The sequence below is a fragment of the Balearica regulorum genome, chromosome 1 (genome assembly GCF_011004875.1).
Source record: "Balearica regulorum gibbericeps isolate bBalReg1 chromosome 1, bBalReg1.pri, whole genome shotgun sequence".
NCBI lineage: Eukaryota > Metazoa > Chordata > Aves > Gruiformes > Gruidae > Balearica > Balearica regulorum.
In genome coordinates this window covers 123629121-123651109 of record NC_046184.1, presented here as the reverse complement: position 1 = coordinate 123651109, position 21989 = coordinate 123629121, and the positions used below count along the sequence as shown (strand labels likewise).

Sequence of the window (21989 nt, the reverse complement as noted above, 5' to 3'; positions counted from 1 at the left end):
GGGCCGGTGGGGCGCTCTCGCGAGCACGCTGAACAAAAAAGGGGGGGGGGGGTTTGGTCGTGATCTCGCGAGACCTCGTGGTCGTTTCCCCCCCCCCCCCACGCGGGAGAGCCGGGCGGAGGAGGAGGAGAGCGGCGCGGGCCGCCGGGGGAGAAAACCTCGCGGTATCGCCAGCAAAACCCGGGAGATCCAGCGGGTGCCGCGCGGGCCCGGCGCCCGAAGTCTCGCGACACCTCGGGTGCGCCCTTCACCGAAGGCTGAGCTGCGGGGGCCACCGCAGGTCTCGCGATAGCACTTCCTTACTTCCCCGCCGGCGCAGCGCGGTCGGTTTCTCTCGCGATAGCGCTGGGCGAGAGGAGGGGGAAGGGTAGGGGCGGTAGCGTGCGCGCTGAAGTCAGCGCGCGCCGCCGGGCAGGCGCGGGGGGGGGCGGGGACTATATAAAGGCCAGGGCCGAGGCGGGGGGGGCTCAGTCAGGAAAGCGATTCGTGGTGGACGAGCGGCAGTAGCGGCGAGGTCCTAGCCCGGCGAATCTGAATTTCTCGAGGCGGAGCGGGACACCCCGAGACGATCTCTCGTTATGAGTCATGTGGCGGTGGAAAATGCCCTCGGTCTAGACCAGCAGGTGAGGGACGGGCCCCGAAATGCTGGGGGGGGGGGGGGGGGGCAGGGCGGCAGGCCGCACCGTTAACCGGAGTGTGGCGGCGGCCGGTACGGGAGGAGAGGCGCGGAGGGGGTTCTGAGTGCGTGGGACAGGGATGGCGGGAGGGACGGTTGAGATTTCTACCGTGGAACTTAACTTCACTCCTCGTTCCCCGACAGTTGCGTCGTGATTTCCCCCCCGCGTTTTTTCGACGACAACCCCACCCATCCCCCCCCGCTCCATGCTCCCCCTCCCCCAACGCGGCCGGTTTATGGCGTATTCGGTTGTTGCGCAGTTTCCGTCGTGCGCCGGCTCCGCGCTGCCCCAGGTTTCCTCCCGCGGGGACGCGCCATCGCCGCGGCAGGGGAGGGGGGTGGGGGGGTGGGGGGCGCGGAAGGGACAGGACTACCGCTGCCGCCCGGGCGGTCGAGCCGGGTCCTGTTCCCGGCCCCCGCGGTCTCCTCGCCACGCTCCAGGCCCGGCTTTTGTGTGGCGGCGAGCGATGATGGTAACGCTGGAGCGCCGGGACCCCTGGCGGCGGTGGCGGGGAACGGCCGCTTGCGCGGGGGAGGAGGAGGCTGCCCGAGGGGGGAGGGAGAAAGACACGATAAATGGCGGCCATTGTGCCTCTGACGGGGCGAGGCGAGGGGTGGGGGAGGACGGCGCTTTGTGTTGGCGCCCCCTTCCCCGGGGAAGGGGCTGGGGGAGGGGGCGCGGGCGCTGGCGGCTGCCTTTGTTCGAGCTGCGTCAGCAGAGCCCGGCAGGAGCCTTTCCCGCTCTTTCCTCCGGTGCCGGTGGGCCCCGGTGACGCAGTTGGGCCTGGACGAGGAGGGCCTTAGCCGGCATGTGTCCGGGCGGCTCCCGGGCCCGCGACGTTGTTCTGTCCTTTTTTTTTTTTTTTAATTTTTTCCCCCCTCCTGTTTCCTACTTCATCCGCCCCCCACCCCCTCTCGTCTGCTGGGCGGAGTCAGGCGCAGGCCCCTGTCCAGTGTGGAGGGGATGGATGGTTATCTAATCTCTGGGGGGTGGGGGGGGGTGGAAAGAAGCCCCTGTGTTGTAGCGAGACTCTGGGCGGGCAGCTGGTGTGGCAGGGCAGCGCTAGTCCTCGGCTGCTTGTAGGCTTCGGGTGGCCGCTGCTCTGGAGTCTTAGGCGAAGTAGGTCAGGGAGCGGAGCCGATCCTCTTCCCCCCCCTTCTCCCCCCTTAACTTCCCCCCCCCACCCCCCCGATAGCACGTGACGGGTGCCGGCTGCCGGATTAGCTGGGCGGCTGCGGCTGCTCCCTGCTGCGCCGAAAATCCCAACCCGCAGTGCCGGCTGCACCGCCGCACTGAGATGGCGGCCGTGCCGGGCTTCGTCGCTGCGCCATCTCCGAGATCAGATTTTGGCAAGCGCTGCCCCCACGGTAGAGGCTGTGGAGGTCCAGTCCGAGAAGATACATGGATCACTTCTCTTGCCTGCCCCTGGAGAGCCACTTCTGCCTACTAGAGAATCTTATGTTTTTGTTTACTGTTCAAATAAGAATCTCTTTAGCCTCATGTTGATGCTTGGATCAACTAAAGAGATCAGATTTTAAGTAGTAGCTTTAAAGAGGATGATACGAGGCCAGCCATGGGAGGACTTTTCAAGAATCTGAATGTCCTAAGTGGCAGCATGCACAACTGAACATCTAAAAGGACAGTGCATTGGGATTCTTGCTTTGGACTGATTCAGGCCATACTGGAAGACACTTTTGTGCAATTAGTCTTGCATAAAATTCAGTTATATTTAAACATGTCTTATTTTTACCAAATAAGCTTCTAATATTGTTGTGCAGGTAAACAATTGTAAGCTGGTGCTTAAGCTTTGTGAGGTGCCTGCTGCCTTCTGCTGAAATGAGTCAATGTTGTGTTTGACAGAAAACATTCGGGTTACTTGTTAGTAGTGCCTGAACTGAAATAACCTTTTGGTAGACTTTACTGTGAGACTGAAGGCTGCAAATGAAGCTTTAGAAAAAAGAACCAAAAATTTTATTTGCTGAAGTAATTGTAGGAATAAGTCACCTGATGTTTTGTGAACAGTAGCTGCTTCAAACAGGAAGACTATAATATCTTGGTAGTGTTAATGTGGTGTAAAGAAATAGCTGAGTCTCTGCAAGTGAAGTGCCCAACTGACTTGGTATTATTTGTGTTACAGTCTCTTGTAGACCTTGGGGGGAAAAAAAGGCATTGATCTCAATCAGAATGCATTTGAATGGACTGAACAACTTTTAAATGGCTGTTAAGCCTACACAGAGTGTGTGAAGCAGAAATCTGTGGTATTTGTTTTGATAGGTGTAAGATACTATTCTGGCTTTGCTGCCTGTGTGGTGCATGTTTATTGGTGGATACAAGGACACTTGAAGAGAGTATGGCCTTGAGTACTATGATTTTGGTTCTTCTCCTTTATAGGAGATGTAAACTGGCAGTATGAACAAATTTTTTTTCTAGTGATAACTTGTTGGAACAGTGCTTGTTCTTGATTAGCAAAAGGCTGTTTGTGTCTTAGGATAAATTCATGATATATAACATGTTGGTACTTGTTTTGTTTCTTCTAGTTTTCTGGTCTAGACTTGAATTCCTCAGACTCTCAGAGTGAAGGAAGCTCTTCAAGCAGTAAGTATATGCATGTTCTCAAACTTACAAACACACAGTTTTAGAAATAAGTGTTTTGTAGGTGTGAAAAGTAACTTATGAAGCAAAGATTCACAGAGGCTAATGGAGAAATTACGGAGGTTGCTAGTTATACAGCATTTTCAAAGTAGGCATACTTTTGATAGGAACACTTAATTTAGCAGTAGTATGGCATGTGTAAATTTCTCAAGTATTAACTAACTTGAGAGAACTTAGTGTTCCGATTTTGTCCCAGATTTTCTGTTGCCTCTAGTCAAACAACTGAGGCCACTAATTGTAGTAGTAATGTGATGATCTGTCTTCTCAGAACATCCAGCTGGTACTGGAATGTTTGGAGGTAAAACTTTTAATAGTTAACTGCTAATCCTAATTCATTGAGTAGAAACTGCATTCTCTGACATGCAAGGCTTAAGTATGCTAAGAGGGGGGAATCTTCCAGGAACTTGCATTCAGCTTGTGCCTGGCACATTCTGATTCATGTTGCTTAGCAGACAGATGCTTCTGGATTGTAAATGCAGAATGCTATTCAGAGGCAATTACATGTGGCTTCTGGTTTGATCTGAACTGATTGCAATGGTTGAATTTAAGGGGAAGGAAAAATACTGGTAGTAATAGTACTGTTAGTGCCAGTACTTGAATGACACAATTAAAATCTTAGTCTGCTCAAATATCTGGCAGTATGTTAAACCTTAATGAGTTCTATGAAGACAGGCTTTCATCACAGATAATGTAATATACATAAAGGACATGTATGACTTGGTCAAAGAAATAGCAATGTGCCTTAAAAAACCCCAAACAAACCCTAGCAAACCCACCTACCTAAACAAGTATGCAAGAACATACTCTTCACTGCTTTAGCCCTCTGGGATATTAAGCCCTGTGTTAAAGGACTCTTGTTTAAATCTTGTTTAAGAGGACTTAAAGCTTGTGAGGCAGACGGATTTTTTCTAAGCAAAAGCTGTTGGAAAGGCTGGTATCTCAAAAGGTGCTAATGCTGCAATCTTGTAACACTACCTTTCTTTTGTCCTTTAGAAGGCCGATACATTCCTCCTCACTTGCGGAACAGGGAAGCTTCAAAACAGGGTATGTATCGGAAATACAGCGATGACACTTGTAACTGGTTCTGGGCCTCATGAATCTCTAGGAACAGACTGTTAAGGGCTTTGACAGTGCTGTTAAAAGTGATTGTACAGGCTACTCGACTATTCTGTGCAAAACACTGCAACTTCATCTTCTGCTTTTAGTGTGCTGTTCTTGGTTCCTTCACCAGGTTATATTCTAAGCTCAAGTTTAGTATCTGACTGGCAAAATATCTTCTGTATTTCATTAAGCAATTAACTGACTGAAGCAAGATGGAATCTCCCAATTTGCCTTGACTAGCTCTATAATCTTGAGTATCAATTTTAATGAATTTGGGGATTACCACTTTATCTGCTAGTGTCTGTGATATATAACTTGTAGTAACCAGTTTAATATGGACAAATAGCACAGTTTCACTTTTTAAATGGGTATTTTGCACAACTTGCTCTTAACTGGGGAGCATGAGAAAGAAAACAGAGATGTTATCTTTGTTTAGCCTCTCGCATTTTTTATGGAAGTCCACAAGAGTACTGGCAGAAGGAAATGCAGGATGCTGGTGAATGAAACATGAAATAAATGACTGATGTTGATAATATATTTACATGGGGGTTTGTGCTTAGAAATGGCCTTTATCTTGCACTTCATTTTCAAAAGAAGAAAAATTTTGTAAAGTGCTTCAGTGAAGTAAATCGTGACATTTATTAGTAAGACATAAAGATTGCAGATGCTACAGCATGCGTTATCACCATGTCTAATGGCTTGTGTAGATACAAGAGAAATATTTTCTCTCACCTATTGAAACACTGGAATGCAGGAGCCAAAATACTTACTGCTGTGCTACACCTTAAGGAATTGAAGTTTCGTAGTAGATCTCATCTGTTTCTAAAGCAGTGGACTTTTCACAGATTCTGTTTTCAATATGGCTAGAGGACTCCCTCCATTAGGAGTGGGTGGGAGGAGGATATTGAAATAAATGCTGATCTAGCTCATAATACTTCTGGAGCTATGCAGTTTTAAATTGGACTAGATGAAAAATGCTTCATTCTAGTTCTACGCCATTTGAAGAAACAGATCAGTCTGGTTTTGTCTTGCTTTTGCATGTGTCCAAGCTAGTGTATGTTGGTGTTTTGATTGTGTGGTTTTTTGTGGGTTTTTTTAACCTAAAAGAAGCATGGCATAAAGCACCAAATGATGAACAACCTGTTACTAGAGCTGAATGTTTTAGGGAAAGTAGAGGGGCTGGTTGGAAGCTCAGTGCTCTTGAAGTTCCTAATCATACTAACTTCAAATGTGAGCAATCTTCCAATAAATTGACTAGCTAAACCTGAGAGGAAGGTGCAGGTTTCTCCAAATTAGGAAACAACTTGGCTTGTGGGCCTTTGCTGCTTATGGATTTTCTTTCCCTATATGGTAATTTGTACCAAACTCCAGTTTAATTTTGGGGGATATCAGATATGAAGGGATACTTTAGTCTTAACCTTGAGTTCATATCATGACCTGTTATGTGTAGGACTGTCCCTGTCATCTTTTCCATGCAAGACCAGAGTTCAGACATGTACATGCAATTGTGGCTTTCCTGGGGGCTTAAAGCTTCACCTTGCAAAAAAGGAAAACAAGTCATGAAAGTGAAGTTTGACCCGTGGCTTGTTCAATTAATAGAACATAGGCTGCCAGCTTTTGTTGGTAAACCTAACACTTCAAAACTCCTTTAAACCTGGTTGAGTACTGTTATCACTAGACTCCTCATGGCGCTCTGTGACAAGGTTCATGGTGGCTAAATGGAAAAGCTGTGATTCCAGTTTGGGGCCCCTACTGAGAAACCAAGTGGATCTCACCAGTACAGTGATGTAAAGTTGGGCCACTTTATAGGATGACTTGAAGTCTGTTACACAGTTGCACTTTTATGAAAGTGATGTTTCCTTCCGTTAGTTACAACTACATTAATCATTGCTGCTTTGGCTGTGTTGAAGCTATTCTGTATATTGGCTGCTCCTTGGGATCTCTAGCAACAGATTTTTTTTCAAGGTGCACCCATTAGCAAGCAACAGGCAAAAGAGACCTTGAGTCGTAGTGGTATTTGACCATGTTATGAAATTCTTGATGCAGCTTTACCAGTGTAGTAACCTGCTTAAATTTTTATTTTTATAAAATTCAGTTAAACTACATGGTAGAACTGTATTCCAGTAATCTACTAGAACTGTCTTCCTCGCATACTGTGACTGTGTGGGCTTCTGTGAAAGTGTTGACTAACTTACTGCATTCAGAAACTTGACAAAAGAAGAATTATGTTTCTCCTGCGTGTTGTTCCTTTGGACATGCTCTAGAAACAAATAGTGTGTAGTTTCTAGCTTGGGGTTCTTGCTTTCCTCTGTTGCTGATGATAGTATAGTAATTAATAGACACTATTAAAGTTGCACAGCGGTCTTACTTGCAGCTAAGTAATAAATTGCTTAAGGCAGTGGACAGTACTTTAAAAGCAGCTGTTGTTTGTGTTCATGAAGAGCTGAGCATCTTCATGATTTTAATAGGTGCTGACAGGGGAAGCATGCTAAGGAAGCCTACAGAGGCTGGAAGCAAGGACAGGTAGCCTGGGAGGAATACAGAGAAATTATCTGAGCAGCCAGGGATCAAGTTAGGAAAGCTGAAGCCCTGATTGAATTAAATCTGACCAGGGATGTCAAGGGCAACAAGAAAAGCTTTTGCGAAGTGATTGGTGACAGCCAACATGGCTTCACTAAGGGCAGATCGTGCCTGACAAATTTGGTGGCCTTCTACAATGGGGTTACAGCGTTGGTGGATAAGGGAAGAGACTGATGTAATCTGCTGGGACTTGTGCAAAGTGTTTGATGCTGTCCCACACGACATCCTGGTCTGTAAATTGGAGAGGCATGGATTTGACAGATGGACCACTTGATGGATAAGGAATGGGCTGGATGGTCACACTCAGACTTGTGGTCAGTCAACAGTTTGATGTCCAAGCGGTGATCAGTGATGAGTGGCATTCCTCAGGGATTGGTATTGGGTCTAGCAGTTTAACATCTTTGTCAGTGACATGGACAGTGGGATCGAGTGCACCCTCAGCAAGTTTGCTGATGACACCGAGCTGTGTGGTGTGGTTGACATGCTGGAGGGAAGAAATGTCATCCAGAGGGACCTTGACAGGCAGGTCCAGGCCAAGTGCAAGGTTCTGCATGTGGGTTGGGGCAATCCAAAACACAAATACAGGCTGGGCAGAGAATGGATTGAGAGCAGCCCTGAGGAGACAGACTTGGGGGTGTTGATGGATGAGAAGTTTAACATGAACCAGCAGTGCATGCTTGCAGCCTAGAAAGCCAACCCTGTCCTGGGCTGCATCAAAAGAGGCGTGACCAGCAGCAGGTCAATGGAGGTGATTCTGCCCCTCTACCCTGCTCTCATGAGACCCCACCTGGAGTACTGAGTTCAGCTGGGGAGTCCCCAACATAAGGACATGGATCTGATGGAGTGGGTCCAGAGGAGGGCTGTGAGGATGATTAGAGGGCTGGAGCACCTCTCCTATGAGGAAAGGCTGAGGGAGTTGGGGTTGTTCAGCCTGGAGAAGAGAAGGCTCCAGGGAGACCTTCTAGCAGCCTTCCAGTACCTGAAGGGGGCCTACAGGAAAGCTGGAGAGGGACTGTTTACGAGGTAGTGATAGGACAAGGGGTAATGGCCTTAACCTGAAGGAGTGGAGATTTAGATTAGATATCAGGAAGCAATTCTATGCTGTGAGGGTGGTGAGGCACTGGAGCAGGTTGCCCAGAGAAGCTGTGGATGCCCCATCCCTGGAAGTGTTCAAGGCCAGGTTGGATGGGGCTTTGGGCAACGTGGTCTAGTGGAGGGTGTCCCTGCCCATGGCAGGGGGGTTGGAACTAGATGGGCTTTAAGATTCCTTCCGACCCAAACCATTCTGTAACTTGTGTGGCCTGGACCTCTGTGTTATGATGATCCACAAGTAAAATCAAACTAGGAGTATCAAACTGAAAGTGAAATTAATGGCCCTAATTGTCAGGCAGGGGGTATATATAGATTTGTTGAGACTTGGACTAGAATTGCTGCACTACCTTAAAAATGTGGCAAGGTACTAGCTTCAGAAACTAATGTAATAATAAGCTAGGTAAGTACTCTTACTTTGTATGCTATTTGGAGTATAATAATTTGACTCCTTTTTGGAACTTTTCAGACTTGGTAGATGATCTTAATGTAGTACAGAGTCAGCCCTTTTTTTTTTTTTAATGTTGAGGAACTACATCTATATCTCACTGAAGAGTGCTCTGTCAGTACCACTGCTGTTAGATGTCTTGGCAGGATGACATACCCCAATATTTTTAGTGTGGTTTAAAAGTTACTCATACAAATATCTGGATTTAGATGCCTTCTAAACAAGCTACAAATAACTTTCTCATGCAGTAAGGAAGTGATGATAGTATTCCTGATCTTCTGTCAGCAGTCTCTGTGAAGTTAATGTATCCTTAAGGACTAAAGTTACTCCTTAAAGCATTTTGGAGGTCTTAAAGCATTCCACAGTCTTGTGTGCTAATAAACTTTATGCATGGATTGTTTTTTGCTGTCTGTTTCAGACCAAATGAGTTATATCACAGTAGTTCTTAAAGTTCCCTTGTGACTAGCACATGTCTAGATTCTGGGGAGTAGAATTTCTTTAAAAAGGGGGGGGAGGAGAATGAGACTATGCAGAGAACATCTAACAAGGTAGGGTAGTCGTAGCAAAGCTTTTTCAGTCAGAGAAGGCCTAGAACAACCCCTTTCTTTGGCGTAATTGTGTTTCATGGTTGCTTTTATTGTCTGGTGCGTAGGTCTTGACTAGTTTTGTGCTGTGGAGCTGGCAAAAGCATGCTCAGTAATAGAAGTGATGTTATTTGTTTATCTATTATTTCACTTTCTATCTGCCAGAATCCAATAGCTGAGACTCTGGTTGGGTCATGTTTTCAAACTTCTGAAGGTTGGAACTACTGAATCAGAACTTGTCATTTCTTAGTCTAGTAACAAAGGAGCATAGTACCAAAGCACTGTTTAATGCTCTATGTTTCTGCCTACCTCCCAACCACTGGTAGCTGAATAAAAACATGGCTTTTTACTTTATGGTGTTGGCAAGCAGATGTACTTTTCTATTCTTCTTGGCTCCTCTCCTTTGAGTTAAAATACACTTACCTACAGTAGATGCTTACTTAAGTAAAAGTGCTGTAGAAAAATTCAGTGTGATAATTCATAATGAAGAACTCACATTTCTTATTTCTGCCTGGTGCTGTTAATTTGTATTAATTTGTGCAGATCAGATTGCTCTGTGCATGACAACACATTCTAAAGATTTGTATAAATTTCTAATACAAGGACTGTTTATTCATCTCCACCAGAGGCCCTGTTAATGTCACAAAAATTAAATGCATTGTTGAGTATTTGTGTTGGAGAGAGATTGCAGATTAGGCTTGGCAAGACTTAATATCTTAATGTTTATTCTGATACCCATCTTTCTAGAGTAGGCAAACTTAAATACTAACACTAAGGCAAGTGCAGTGTTTTAAAAAATAACATGCTTGTATGTGAGTGGAGGGGTTTCAGCAAGTTCTGGTAGGCACTGAGAAATACTTAGTCTCTATTTGAATAAGTCTGTACATCTCCCATCCTTGAAGGACTGCCTGCCTTTCAATACTGTAGACCTTCCAGTGAAGACTTATCACATAGAACTTGGGTTTTGGTTGGGTTTTTTTGTAAAAGCCTAGGCTATGTAATGTATGGCTAAAATACCTTTTTCTTCTAGGCTTTGATAGTGGAGGCTGGAGTTCTAGCAGAGACAAGGATGCATACAGCAGCTTTGCACGGTCTGACCGTGGAGCAAAATCAAGCTTCTTTGACCGTGGAAATGGATCAAGAGGAGGAAGGCAAGTACTTACGTGTCTGGGTGGTGCATACAAAGTCTGTCTCACTTGGTTCTAGTAGTGGACTTGTAATCTTGATGTTAAAATTAAGAGTTCTAGGTGTGAACAACAGGATAAGGTAGGAGGAACCTGGGAGGGGAGGAGAGAGTGAGAGGAACCGTGCTTTTAAAGCTACATGAGTTCAAGGATGAGAAACTTGCATGTTTGGAAAAATGTGCCCTGTAGTCCACCACCAGTCACTCACTGCTACTATAATGACTTGCTGACTTAACTATTTCACCAAAAAAGTGCTAGATGGGTGGCTACTTCCAGAAAAATAATGAAGAGCTGTTGGGAACACAAAATATGTCGAAACAGATTTTTTTTAATTTCAGTATTTTTTCCTTGTTTAAAAAGTGTAGTTAATAAAACTGGGTGAGACTCTTGCAGGTTCTCTACCTTACTTGATCAGTCTTACACACATCATGCGTTGTATGCACAAGTGTGGTGAGAGTGACCTTTATCGACTAGTAAAGCTGACGCTAGTCCTGTATCCAGACTTTTCTCAAACATGATTTACCAGACCAAAAACTAAACAGTTGAGGTAAGGACTTTTTCCACCTTCTTTCCAAGTCAGTAATACAGGTGAGCTCCCTCTTTATAAAATAATACTGTGACATGTAATTGAAGTATTTGGTTTGGTCACGTGCGGTGGGGGAATTAAAGAAACAAGTTACAGCACTTGAGGGTTTGTCTGGACGTGGGAGACCTATGTAAAATGAGGCACAGAGAAAGGGGGGAGTACCAAGCAATGTCTCCTAAGAAGTTGAAGCAAAGCTCCCTACAAAAAATGGCAAAGACTGAGCAACTTGAATTGCAGCTCTACTGGCAAATAACTGATTCTTTACATTTGTTACACTTAACAAAATAAAAATTTTAATACAAGGTTTAGTGTGTTAAGCTAGACTGAGCTGTGAAATCATGACCAACTCTCCTGTCTATGACAAAGAATAACATGACCTAGTCTGATGGCTGGGACTAAACTCACTTCAGTTCTTGAGTCAAGAAGCAAGTACAGATAATCTGATGCCTTGGAATTGTTCTACAGTTGTATGTGTAATACATGGAGCATACGCTACTAGAGTATTATAGCTTTTAATTTTGCGTGTCAAAAAATCCTGTTGCCCGGGAATGGTGGCCTGATATTCTTGCTGTATTTAGATATGAAGAGCGTGGAAGAGGTGGCGACTATGATAGGAGTGGCTTTGGTAGATTTGACCGTGGAGGGAATAGCCGCTGGTCTGACAAATCAGATGAAGATGACTGGTCAAAGCCTCTTCCCCCAAGTGAACGCCTGGAACAGTAAGTAATGGAATAGCATAAATTCACATGACACAGTCAGTTGATGTGACTAGCAAGTGACATACTTTCCCTTCTGTTTTTAGAGAGCTCTTTTCAGGAAGCAATACTGGCATTAACTTTGAGAAATATGATGACATTCCTGTTGAAGCAACAGGCAGCAACTGTCCTCCACATATTGAAAGCGTAAGTTTTTAAAAATCTGGTTTGCTGGTGTATCTAATAGTGACTATTTTGCATGTGAAACAATGTCATGCTGCCTTAAGTTTAGGGAGGAAACACTGTCTTGCTAAGCTGATCTGCAGAGGAGGGTTGCATATGATGAACTGAGATATGGGAGAAGTTGTGTAAACTTGCTCAGCTAACACTTGTAGCTCACTTTTTAACTATGTGACCTGTCTTTAAACAGTAAACATGTAAAGTAGTAGAAGTTTTTGGAGGTCCTGGTTTGTTGGAGCAACTGCTTAAGCATAGGCATTGTGTTGTGCTAAGCGTAATATGCTGGTGTATTCTGTACTTGAGGCTTGGCTGGCTTTTTAAGAATCACTTGTGTGACTGGACTAAGTAGATACCAGACTGTTGGTGACCAGCTCCTAGCATCTGTAAACTTAATAGGCAAGTTCTATAGGAAAAGATGAAAGAAAAGCTACTTTATGATTGACTTTGAATGGTGTGTTCCATGGTAGCTGAAGGGAAGGATCCCCATCTTAACTAGTTTTAAATATCTTACAGTTCAGTGATGTTGACATGGGAGAAATTATTATGGGAAACATTGAGCTTACACGCTACACCCGTCCTACTCCAGTCCAGAAACATGCAATACCTATTATTAAAGAAAAGAGAGACTTGATGGCCTGTGCTCAGACAGGTAAGTTCTAACTTTCTTACTGCTTAGCCTCCTCAATAGGAGTAAGGTCTCTGTGCTCCTTAAGCTGTAGGTAAGAGGTCTGTAAGGTAGTACAACTTTCTGTTCAGAGTGTACTGAAATACCTGTGGTATTGGAAATGAATTAGCTTTAGAGTCTTGCAACTGCTTTAGATGTGGCTTGACTGAATTTACTGTGTTTGTCCCGAGAGAAATGTTCATGCTTAAATCACATTCACTTCAGGGTTTTGTGGCACTGAGTGGAAAGTCTTTGGTAGATAACTGCTGGCTAAGGAGTGTGCTCCAATGGCATAGGTGTAGTATCCATATACTAGTGCAGATGTTACTGGGAATATGCTAGTGATACAGGATTAGTGCTGTAGATGACAGTACAATGGCTTTGAAAATACCTATTAATAATACTGAATTGTGTCCTAATAGGGTCTGGGAAAACAGCTGCATTTCTTCTACCAATATTGAGCCAGATCTATGCAGATGGCCCTGGTGATGCCTTGAGAGCTATGAAGGCAAGTATTTAAATACTCGGTCCTGGAAAAGCTATGACCAATGTGCTTGTTTGCCCCGTGTGCTGATGTCTTCTATTGAACACAATAGCTGGGCTTAAATGTCATCATTATTTTGTACATGATAGGCAAGCTTCTCTAGACTTGAGCTATTTCCCTTGAAAAATACAGGCTGTGGAACATTTTTTTTCCTACCTAAGGAGTTGATGTAACTGTCTAGGAAAAAGATTTGTTCACAAGTGTTTTTGTTATATAAACCTTAAAGATGCTTCCCTTGCTACAAAAAAAGCTAATTTGTAACACATGTTTATATTGTAGTGACTTTAGGATAGGAACTAATAGGTTTTATGGCTATTATTTTTCTGGATCACAGTGCAGGTTGCTTGTGCAGTTATGTTGCTGTTAACATTAACCAACAGCTGAATCTTGGGTACTGTAGTAGGGCAGTCTTCAGATGCAGCACTTAAAACAAGTTGGCTCTCAGCCATGCTTTTTCTTTTTTGTCAAGACAAACTTGGTGACCTGTCTTCAGTGCTGCCTATAGCACCTGGTTTTATTCCCCTTGTGTTTGGAGTACTCATTCCAAGTATTTTTTCCTTCTTCAGGAGAATGGAAGGTATGGGCGCCGTAAGCAATATCCAATCTCACTGGTCTTGGCTCCCACTAGAGAACTGGCTGTGCAGATCTATGAGGAAGCCAGAAAGGTATATCTGGTTAATCATTGTACAATACTTACATATAGTTTTTTTTAGAGCTAACTTACTTTGTTTTATAGTTTGCATACCGTTCCAGAGTTCGTCCCTGTGTTGTATACGGTGGTGCAGACATTGGTCAGCAGATACGTGACTTAGAACGTGGATGTCACTTGCTTGTAGCAACTCCAGGGCGACTGGTTGATATGATGGAGAGGGGAAAGATCGGATTGGATTTCTGCAAGTAAGTGAAGTGTTCTTGTCCATATGCTAATGACACAACAACTACTGTACCTCTTAAAGTGAGATCTAGAGTTAATGATACTTAAGTTCTAGCTTTCAAACTATGTAAACATCTAGTGGAGAACTTGTAGTCCAGTGTCTGTGCTGGGTTACAGCTTAAAGAAAAAAAACCACTGAAAAATAACCTTTTTTTATTACTATTTAGGTACCTGGTACTTGATGAAGCTGACAGAATGCTTGATATGGGGTTCGAACCTCAAATTCGTCGAATTGTTGAACAAGATACTATGCCACCAAAGGGGGTTCGTCATACCATGATGTTCAGTGCTACTTTCCCCAAGGAAATCCAGGTACTTCACAAAAGTTCAAGTATTTTAACAGTTCATATAGTTTCCACAGTTCATGCATCTGTGGAAAGGGGAAAAAACACTGATTTTGTGGGGTTTTCTTCCCTTTTTTTTAGATGCTTGCTCGAGACTTCCTTGATGAATATATCTTTCTGGCTGTTGGCAGAGTAGGTTCTACATCTGAGAATATCACACAGAAAGTAGTATGGGTGGAAGAGTCAGACAAACGATCATTTCTGCTTGACCTGCTAAATGCCACAGGTAAAGACCACTTTCAGATAAGGAAATGAGACAAATCTGTTGAGTGAAGTAATAAAAATTTGTATTGAGTAGGTGAACGAAAGGGTATTTCTTTAACGTGCAGATTAACGTATTCTGCTGACTAAATGATAGTTTTAAGTTTGATGCAAGCTCTTCTGGTAACATAAAGAGGGGGGAGGTCTCAAGTTTCTTCAGTATAGAATAAACAAGAGCAGTGAACTGCACCTGCCTCTTACTAGATGGTATAGCCAAGTATTTGTGCTGCTGTTCTTCTGCTAACCTGTGATTTAATTCCTGTTAGGCAAGGATTCCTTGACTCTGGTGTTCGTGGAAACTAAAAAGGGTGCAGATGCTCTAGAGGACTTCCTGTACCATGAAGGATATGCCTGTACAAGTATACATGGAGATCGCTCTCAAAGAGACAGAGAGGAAGCGCTGCACCAGTTCCGTTCGGGCAAGAGCCCAATTCTTGTTGCCACAGCAGTAAGTAAACTCTGTGAAGTTTGAGCTGGTAAGCATATTTGGCCTGTGGAATTTTACTAAGATTTCATCTAATTGTTTAACCACTAGGTAGCAGCAAGAGGACTGGATATCTCAAATGTAAAGCATGTCATAAACTTTGACTTGCCAAGTGACATTGAAGAGTATGTACATCGTATTGGTCGTACAGGCCGAGTAGGAAATCTTGGTAAGTATGATCTAGAACTTTCATAGACAGCACTTCGTACGTGAGCTGATACGTGTAGTAGTATTGACTAAGAAGCAAATTGCAACTAAGTACTCGAGTAGCCTATGTGTTGCCTCCTGTGACCAGAAGTTGGTCACTGCTGTTTAGCCAGTGTGGAAAGCAACCAGTCCTTTAGCTATTGGTTTTGTTGCTATTAAAAAGCTCTGATACCACAAGTAAGCTTGTCTTCTGTGTCTGTCAGTAAATAGCCAGGGTCTTAGTGACTAGCTGTGGAGGAGTAGTGGTCTTAAATGACTTCCTTTTCAGGAAATTCTAGTGTTCTGAAGCTTGGCTATGAGTATCTGATACTGTACTTACCACAGCTGCAAGTGGAATGTGGAATGGGTTTAAGTACTGTAGTGCATTTGCTTTTTGTGTGGGGCTAAAACTGAATGTTTATGTTAGGTCTTGCCACCTCATTCTTCAATGAGAGGAACATAAACATCACCAAGGACTTGCTTGATCTTCTTGTTGAGGCTAAGCAAGAAGTACCATCTTGGCTGGAAAACATGGCTTATGAACAGCATCACAAAGGAGGTGGCAGCCGTGGGCGATCTAAGAGGTAATGGTCACAACTTTGGCTAAAAGTATACTTAACCCATTGTGAGATGTAATTCTGTGACTTGTTTTCAGTTTAAAAACATCATTAAGAGGAAGACAAACCAGTGTGGTATAAACTGTGAGATAGGTGCACCAGAAAGTGACAGCTTAATGTCTGGTTTTGTTCTATCTTATCATAAGGTAATTAACCCATAAGACTTTTTTACTCTTAAGCAGACAACTAGGTATGGCTGAGGTAGAATGACATTAGCAAAAATGGCTTTAGAACTCTGAAAGCACTTGCAAAATGCTTAGTGGAAACGCATACCTCCATGTGCCAGAAATGTACCATAGGCAGCTATTCTGAAGGTAACGCATGCCTCCTGACATAAAACAGGAAAGGTGTGAGAGTTAAACTGTAGGGGTGAGGCCACTTGTAAAATACTTTACTATGGAAACCTAGAACGCTTTATAAGCTGGTAATACAAAGCTATGTTTAATGGCTTACGGGGGTTGGAAGAACAATCCTTCCTCTTAATGTAGTTAACATGATAAGACCATGTGAATTCTAGTTGGTTGGTTGTTTTTTCCTTCAGAACTGTGCTTGTAAAATGGCTGTCCTTTTCTACAGTATAAAAGGTGGTCATGAATGCAGCACTTAACACTAAGATAGGTTTGGAAATTCTGTGGGGCAGAGGTTGCACTGAATAAAATCTTACCAGGACCTGAGAAAGTAATTTTTAATGTAACATGGCAAGTTCAAGATGGCCCTTCTTGAAAAGTGAATTTTCCTTTACTATCCTGAATGGTCTGTTCAGATAGCATTGTGATACTTGGAAAGCACGCTGAACTCAACACTTGCACTGGTGGTTGTTTGGTAATGAGAGTTGAAATTTAGTACTTGAATCTCAATGTCTGTAGTGTTTAAAATACCACTGACTTTACTGAAGTGTTTGTTTTCTTCCTTTATACAGCAGTAGGTTCAGTGGAGGATTTGGTGCCAGAGACTATCGAACAAGTAGTGGTTCTGGCAGCAGTAGCTTTAGTAGCAGTCGATCAACCAGCAGCCGCAGTGGAGGAAGTGGCAGCAGAGGATTTGGAGGTAAGAAAAATGGGGGAGGCAGTGCTGGCAAATGCAAAACAAGATCTAAAATACTTGATATAGTAAAACTTCTGGACATAATGTTTAAATATGAGGTCAGCTGGTGCTTGTTATGCAAAGTCTCAGCACCCTTCTTGGATCTAGGCTAATGCAAGTTACTTATCTTTGGTTTGATGCTACCTGTCTTTCCAGCACTTAAGTTTATGTGTGCATTTGCCAGTACTTTTGGGTGGGTTTCCTTTAATGGACAGCAGATGTCTTGTCTGTGCCCTGGGCTGTTTTCTTGTTGTGAAGGGACAAGTCTTCATCAGGTTAATTAAGCATCACTTTCTCTTGCCTTTCATAGGTGGTTATGGAGGCTTCTACAACAGTGATGGATATGGAGGAAACTATAACTCCCAGGGGGTTGACTGGTGGGGCAACTGAATCTGCTTGCAGCAGATCTCCTTCCAAACAAGCTAATATGGAAACCACATGTAACTTAGCCAGACTATACCTTGTGTAGCTTCAAGAACTCGCAGTACATTACCAGCTGTGATTCTCCACTGAAATTTTTTTTAAGGGAGCTCAAGGTCACAAGATGGAAACAAAGGAACAAGTAGCCCTATCTTGAAGGTGGTTTTGAAGACTCTATTGCTGTAGTCAGGATTAACTCCCCTCCCACCCATCCCCACCCAGAAACTGCATTTATAATTTTGTGACTGAGGATCATTTGTTTGTTAATGTACTGTGCCTTTAACTTTAGACAACTTTTATTTTGATGTCCTGTTGGCTCAGTAATGCTCAAGATATCAATTGTTTTGACAAAATAAAAATTACTGAACTTGGGCTAAAATCAAACCTTGGCACACAGGTGTGATACAACTTAAACAGGAATCACTGATTCATCCATAATATTACAAAGAAAAACTTATGCGGTAGCCTGCATTAGGGCTTTTGGTATTTGCAGATTTGAAAAATAAAACATCTTGAAGCATATCAATGCAATTAGTTTCTAATGTGGCAAAACTGTACTAAGTTAAAGTTCTGATTTGCTCACTCTATCCTGGATAGGTACTTAGAACCTGATAGCCTTTAATAAGCCATTCCAGTCATGATGAGATGATGTATGGATACATGCATACATTAAAAGCACTGTTTTTGAAGTTAATGCAAGTAAATACAGCAATTCCTTTTTCAATATTTAGGCAGATCATTAATGTGAGCTAGCCAAATGTGGGCAGAACATTACAGGGAACGTTTAAAGGTCTGATAACTTGAAATAGTTTTTAGGAGAATTCATCTATTTAGACTTTTTAAAAATGCCTGCCATATGAAATTGAAATGGTAGAATGGCTGACCATGGCAGTGATTGGTCCTCCTTAAGGGCCTGACTGAATTTTTGGTCTAATAACGCATGCTAGTGTTGATGTTTTTTGGTCAAGAGGGTATGAACAGGAAGAATTATGCAGCAGGCTTTATTTTAATGCAGATTCACATTACTCTGTTCAAGCTGCGTGGAGATGTTAAACTGGCTTACTGTAGACTTTGTAAAATGGCTCCAGAAGAGTAACAAACAAACCTGAGATCACAGAGGTTGGAAATGTACATAAACTGCACAAGGTTTCAATTCTGCTATTAAAGTGCAGTTTTAGTCAGTTTTAGTTGCATAGGTTTCCATTGTATTTATAGTCTGTTTATGCTAAATCTGGCCAAAGATAAGTATTGTCCACCAGAAAAATGCCTCTGCCACTTGGAATTTCTGTGCTGACTTTGTGGCCAGAGCTGTTAACAACTAATCTACAGTGGCATAGGAAAATGGCAAAAATCTCCTAAAGTGCAATAGATTTTTTCAAGTGTATTGTGCCTTGTTCTAAAACTTTTATTAAGTAGGTGCACTTGACAGTATTGAGGTCATTTGTTATGGTGCTATTTCAAGTCTAGGTTTAGGCCCTTGTACATTTTGCCCATAACTTTTTACAAAATACTTCTTTTATTGCACATTCAGAGAATTTTATATATGTCTTGTGTGCGTGTCCTTACCTTCCAATCTTATTTTGTCTCTTGGAGATTGAACGCAGCTTGTTTAAGGAGAAGGAAATAGATTCTAAAACTTATTTGGGACCATGGGAATGATAGCTGGGAAGAAAACTATTTGCACACGACAGATTTCTAGATACTTTTTGCTGCTAGTTTTGTGTAATATTTATTGAACATTTTTGACAAATATTTATTTTTGTAAGCCTAAAAGTGATTCTTTGAAAGTTTAAAGAAACTTGACCAAAAGACAGTACAAAAACACTGGCACTTGAATGTTGAATGTCACCGTATGCGTGAAATTATATATTTCGGGGTAGTGTGAGCTTTTAATGTTTAAGTCATATTAAACTCTTAAGTCAAATTAAGCAGACCCGGCATTGGCAGTGTAGCCATAACTTTCTGATAGTAAAACAAAAATTGGCAACTTAAAATTAAACATGCCAAGGTTTTGATACACTTGTCTTAAGATATTAATGAAACACTTCTAAACACTGATGTGAAGTGTCCAGATTCTCAGATGTTTGTTGCGTGAGTTTTGTTTAGTTGTGTGTTTTTTTTTTTCAGTGAATGTCTGGCACATTGCAATCCTCAAACATGTGGTTATCTTTGTTGTATTGGCATAATCAGTGACTTGTGCATTTTAGCAAGTTTTATCAGCCAGCAATATTTTCAGTTCAGATACAAGGTTTCAAAACAATATGCAAGAATGGATTTAAACTTGCTGAATGTGAAAATTGAACTTCAAGTCACTGTAGGTTTAGAATTGCTTATTGTATTAGTTTAGATGCTAGCACTGCATGTGCTGTGCATATTCTTGATTTTATTAAAATAAAAAAGTTGAACTGCACAGTCTATTCATTTGTGAAGCGTCACTCTTCTGGTTTATGAGATCTGTAGCCCAAGTAGTCTCATCCACGTGCAACTCTGGAAGCAGGTGACTCTAGTGTGGTACACATCAGCATGCTTATAAATGGCAGCTAGGCTTAGGGCTGTAGCAACCTTAAAATAACCTGAGCTGCACAATGTTGAATACTTGTTTTGCAGAGAAGTTAACAAAGCAGTTGTGGGACAGATGAGGAGATGGCCACCTTGTTTTTTTCCTTAGGGGTGCCAAGTTTGGCTGCAATAACGTAATTAAAACTTGGTGAATGGAGACTGGATTCCTCAGCCATTTAATGCCTCTGAACTTGGCAAAAATGCCTTGTAGGCAGCTTTAATTTTGGCATCCTACTTGGTTGATTTGTTTCTAGGCAGCCTCACTGAAAAACAAGCACACACAGTTCTGTAGAGAAAGTGCAGTATGTACCCTCTTCCCTCTCCTTCCCAGTTAGCAAATGTATACCCACACTCCAGTTTTGAATTAAGTTTTCTGAAACTAAACTATGGGATTGAGCTGTAATTAGGCTGCAATGAGGTTAAGTACTGGAATATCCAAGGGTATACAGTGATAGGAATAGGTTCAGATGTTTCCAGTCTATGAAGCTAGACAATAGTCTTGATTCACTTAGAGCATGATTTAGAAAGAACCTGGGTTTAAAGTTCTGTGCTGAAATGACTGTAGAAACTGGTGAATTCCTGGTGAGTGAGGGAGAGGGGAGAAAGTAATGCCTGGGAACTCAGACCCAAGGTGTGAGGACCAGTAAAGGTGCGATGTGGACTTGCAGTCCTGGATCTATATAGTGCACATCTAAATGAAATCTTCCCTACTCACTACACTGCCAAGCAGTAATGGATGCAGACTTTGAAGGACCATGGGAAGGAGGAAAGGGGCATGCTTGCCAGGATAGCTTGCTGGAGGATCTGTTTTGAGCACACTGAGTGTGGACCACACTAAATTTACCTGCTTTAGACTTGCACTAATTACCAACCTCATCTTGCAGGGCTCTGTGTTGTCATGCTATGTCCCTGGATGCGCAACATGCACTTAAGTATCTTCCAAAAGCTCTAACCTTGCAGTTTCCCCCCCTTCCCCTGTATTTCACAGCTAAAGTTGTAGAAATGCAGAACTACAGTTAGGAGATACGCTGAGTGAAGTGGTGTGTACTGTGGAAGTGGCCTGTGGGATCCGAAGTGGAGCCTCAAGCGTAAAGGCTTGCTCTTGATGCTTGAGCATGAGGTTTGTTCCTGGTGAAGGTTGTTGCAGAAAGTACAGATGTGGCAAGAGGTCATCAGGCAGCTGAAACCACAGGAGCACAGTGAAGCAGCACTAGGCCAGACCTGTGAGCAGTGCTCTCTGGGCCAGGGATTGTAAAGATGGTGGAATGGTTAGCAAGGGCAGCTCCGAGTACAAAGTGAAAACTGAAGGAAGAAGCCTGGTGCTAACGTGTGGGAGAAACGGTCAGGAAGATCCTCTTTCATTGAGGTGGAGGAAGCAATTTATCTCTGGTGGCATGAGGTTGAAACCAGGCTGCTGGGGAAATTGCAGGTGTGAGGCATGTTAGGATACAAGTTACTGTGGTAAGAGAAGGAGAGTGCATGTTCCTGTAGAAGTGGGAGTTTGTACTTGACTAGTTCTTTGTATAATGGGCAACATAATTTTCCCATTTATCATGGGAAAAAGACTTGGGAATGGGTGGAGGAAACATCCTAAGTTGTAAGATGAAGAAAAGGGCTGTGAAGCTAAATGCTGAAAATGATTACTGATGTGTCTTTGTGAAGCTCTGTTGTACAAGGCCTTTAAAATGTGCAGTGAAGTCAGTCCTTTTGCAATAAATGGTTGCGTGTGCCAATAGTGGCAGAGGTTTTAGTAAAAACGCTGTAGTAAAACCTACTCTTGTTTCAGCCAGTGAGAGATCACTGTGACCTGTGCAGATAAGCAGTGGTCTTGAAACAACATACGTTTGACCGGTGACAAGGGGTGGGAGGGATTTAGATTAATGTCCTATTGTGGGTTTTCATAAAGGTTGAGAGAGCAGTGGGGTTACTAGAGGGATTTGGTTACTGTTTTGTTAGGTGCAAGCACAAAATCTGGGCAGCGACTGAGGACAGGAAAGATGACTTGCGCAAGCAGGATGCTGCTGAGGCTTTCACCATGGCAATCAAACAAAAGTTGC

At 43.0% G+C, this 21989-nt stretch overlaps 1 protein-coding gene across 1 annotated transcript; it reads left to right on the top strand.

Annotated features, from left to right (window-relative positions):
* Nucleotides 1-341: 341 nt before the first annotated feature.
* On the top strand, nt 342-19783 carry DDX3X (DEAD-box helicase 3 X-linked). The gene is made up of 17 exons (XM_075774026.1): nt 342-623; nt 3215-3272; nt 4323-4373; nt 10162-10282; nt 11480-11620; nt 11704-11803; nt 12350-12485; nt 12923-13008; nt 13611-13709; nt 13781-13941; nt 14146-14290; nt 14404-14548; nt 14850-15031; nt 15119-15236; nt 15681-15837; nt 16790-16917; nt 17264-19783. The coding sequence occupies exons 1-17, from the start codon at nt 579-581 to the stop codon at nt 17341-17343; spliced, it is 1953 nt and encodes a 650-aa protein (XP_075630141.1). The 5' UTR covers nt 342-578; the 3' UTR covers nt 17344-19783.
* Nucleotides 19784-21989: the final 2206 nt, after the last annotated feature.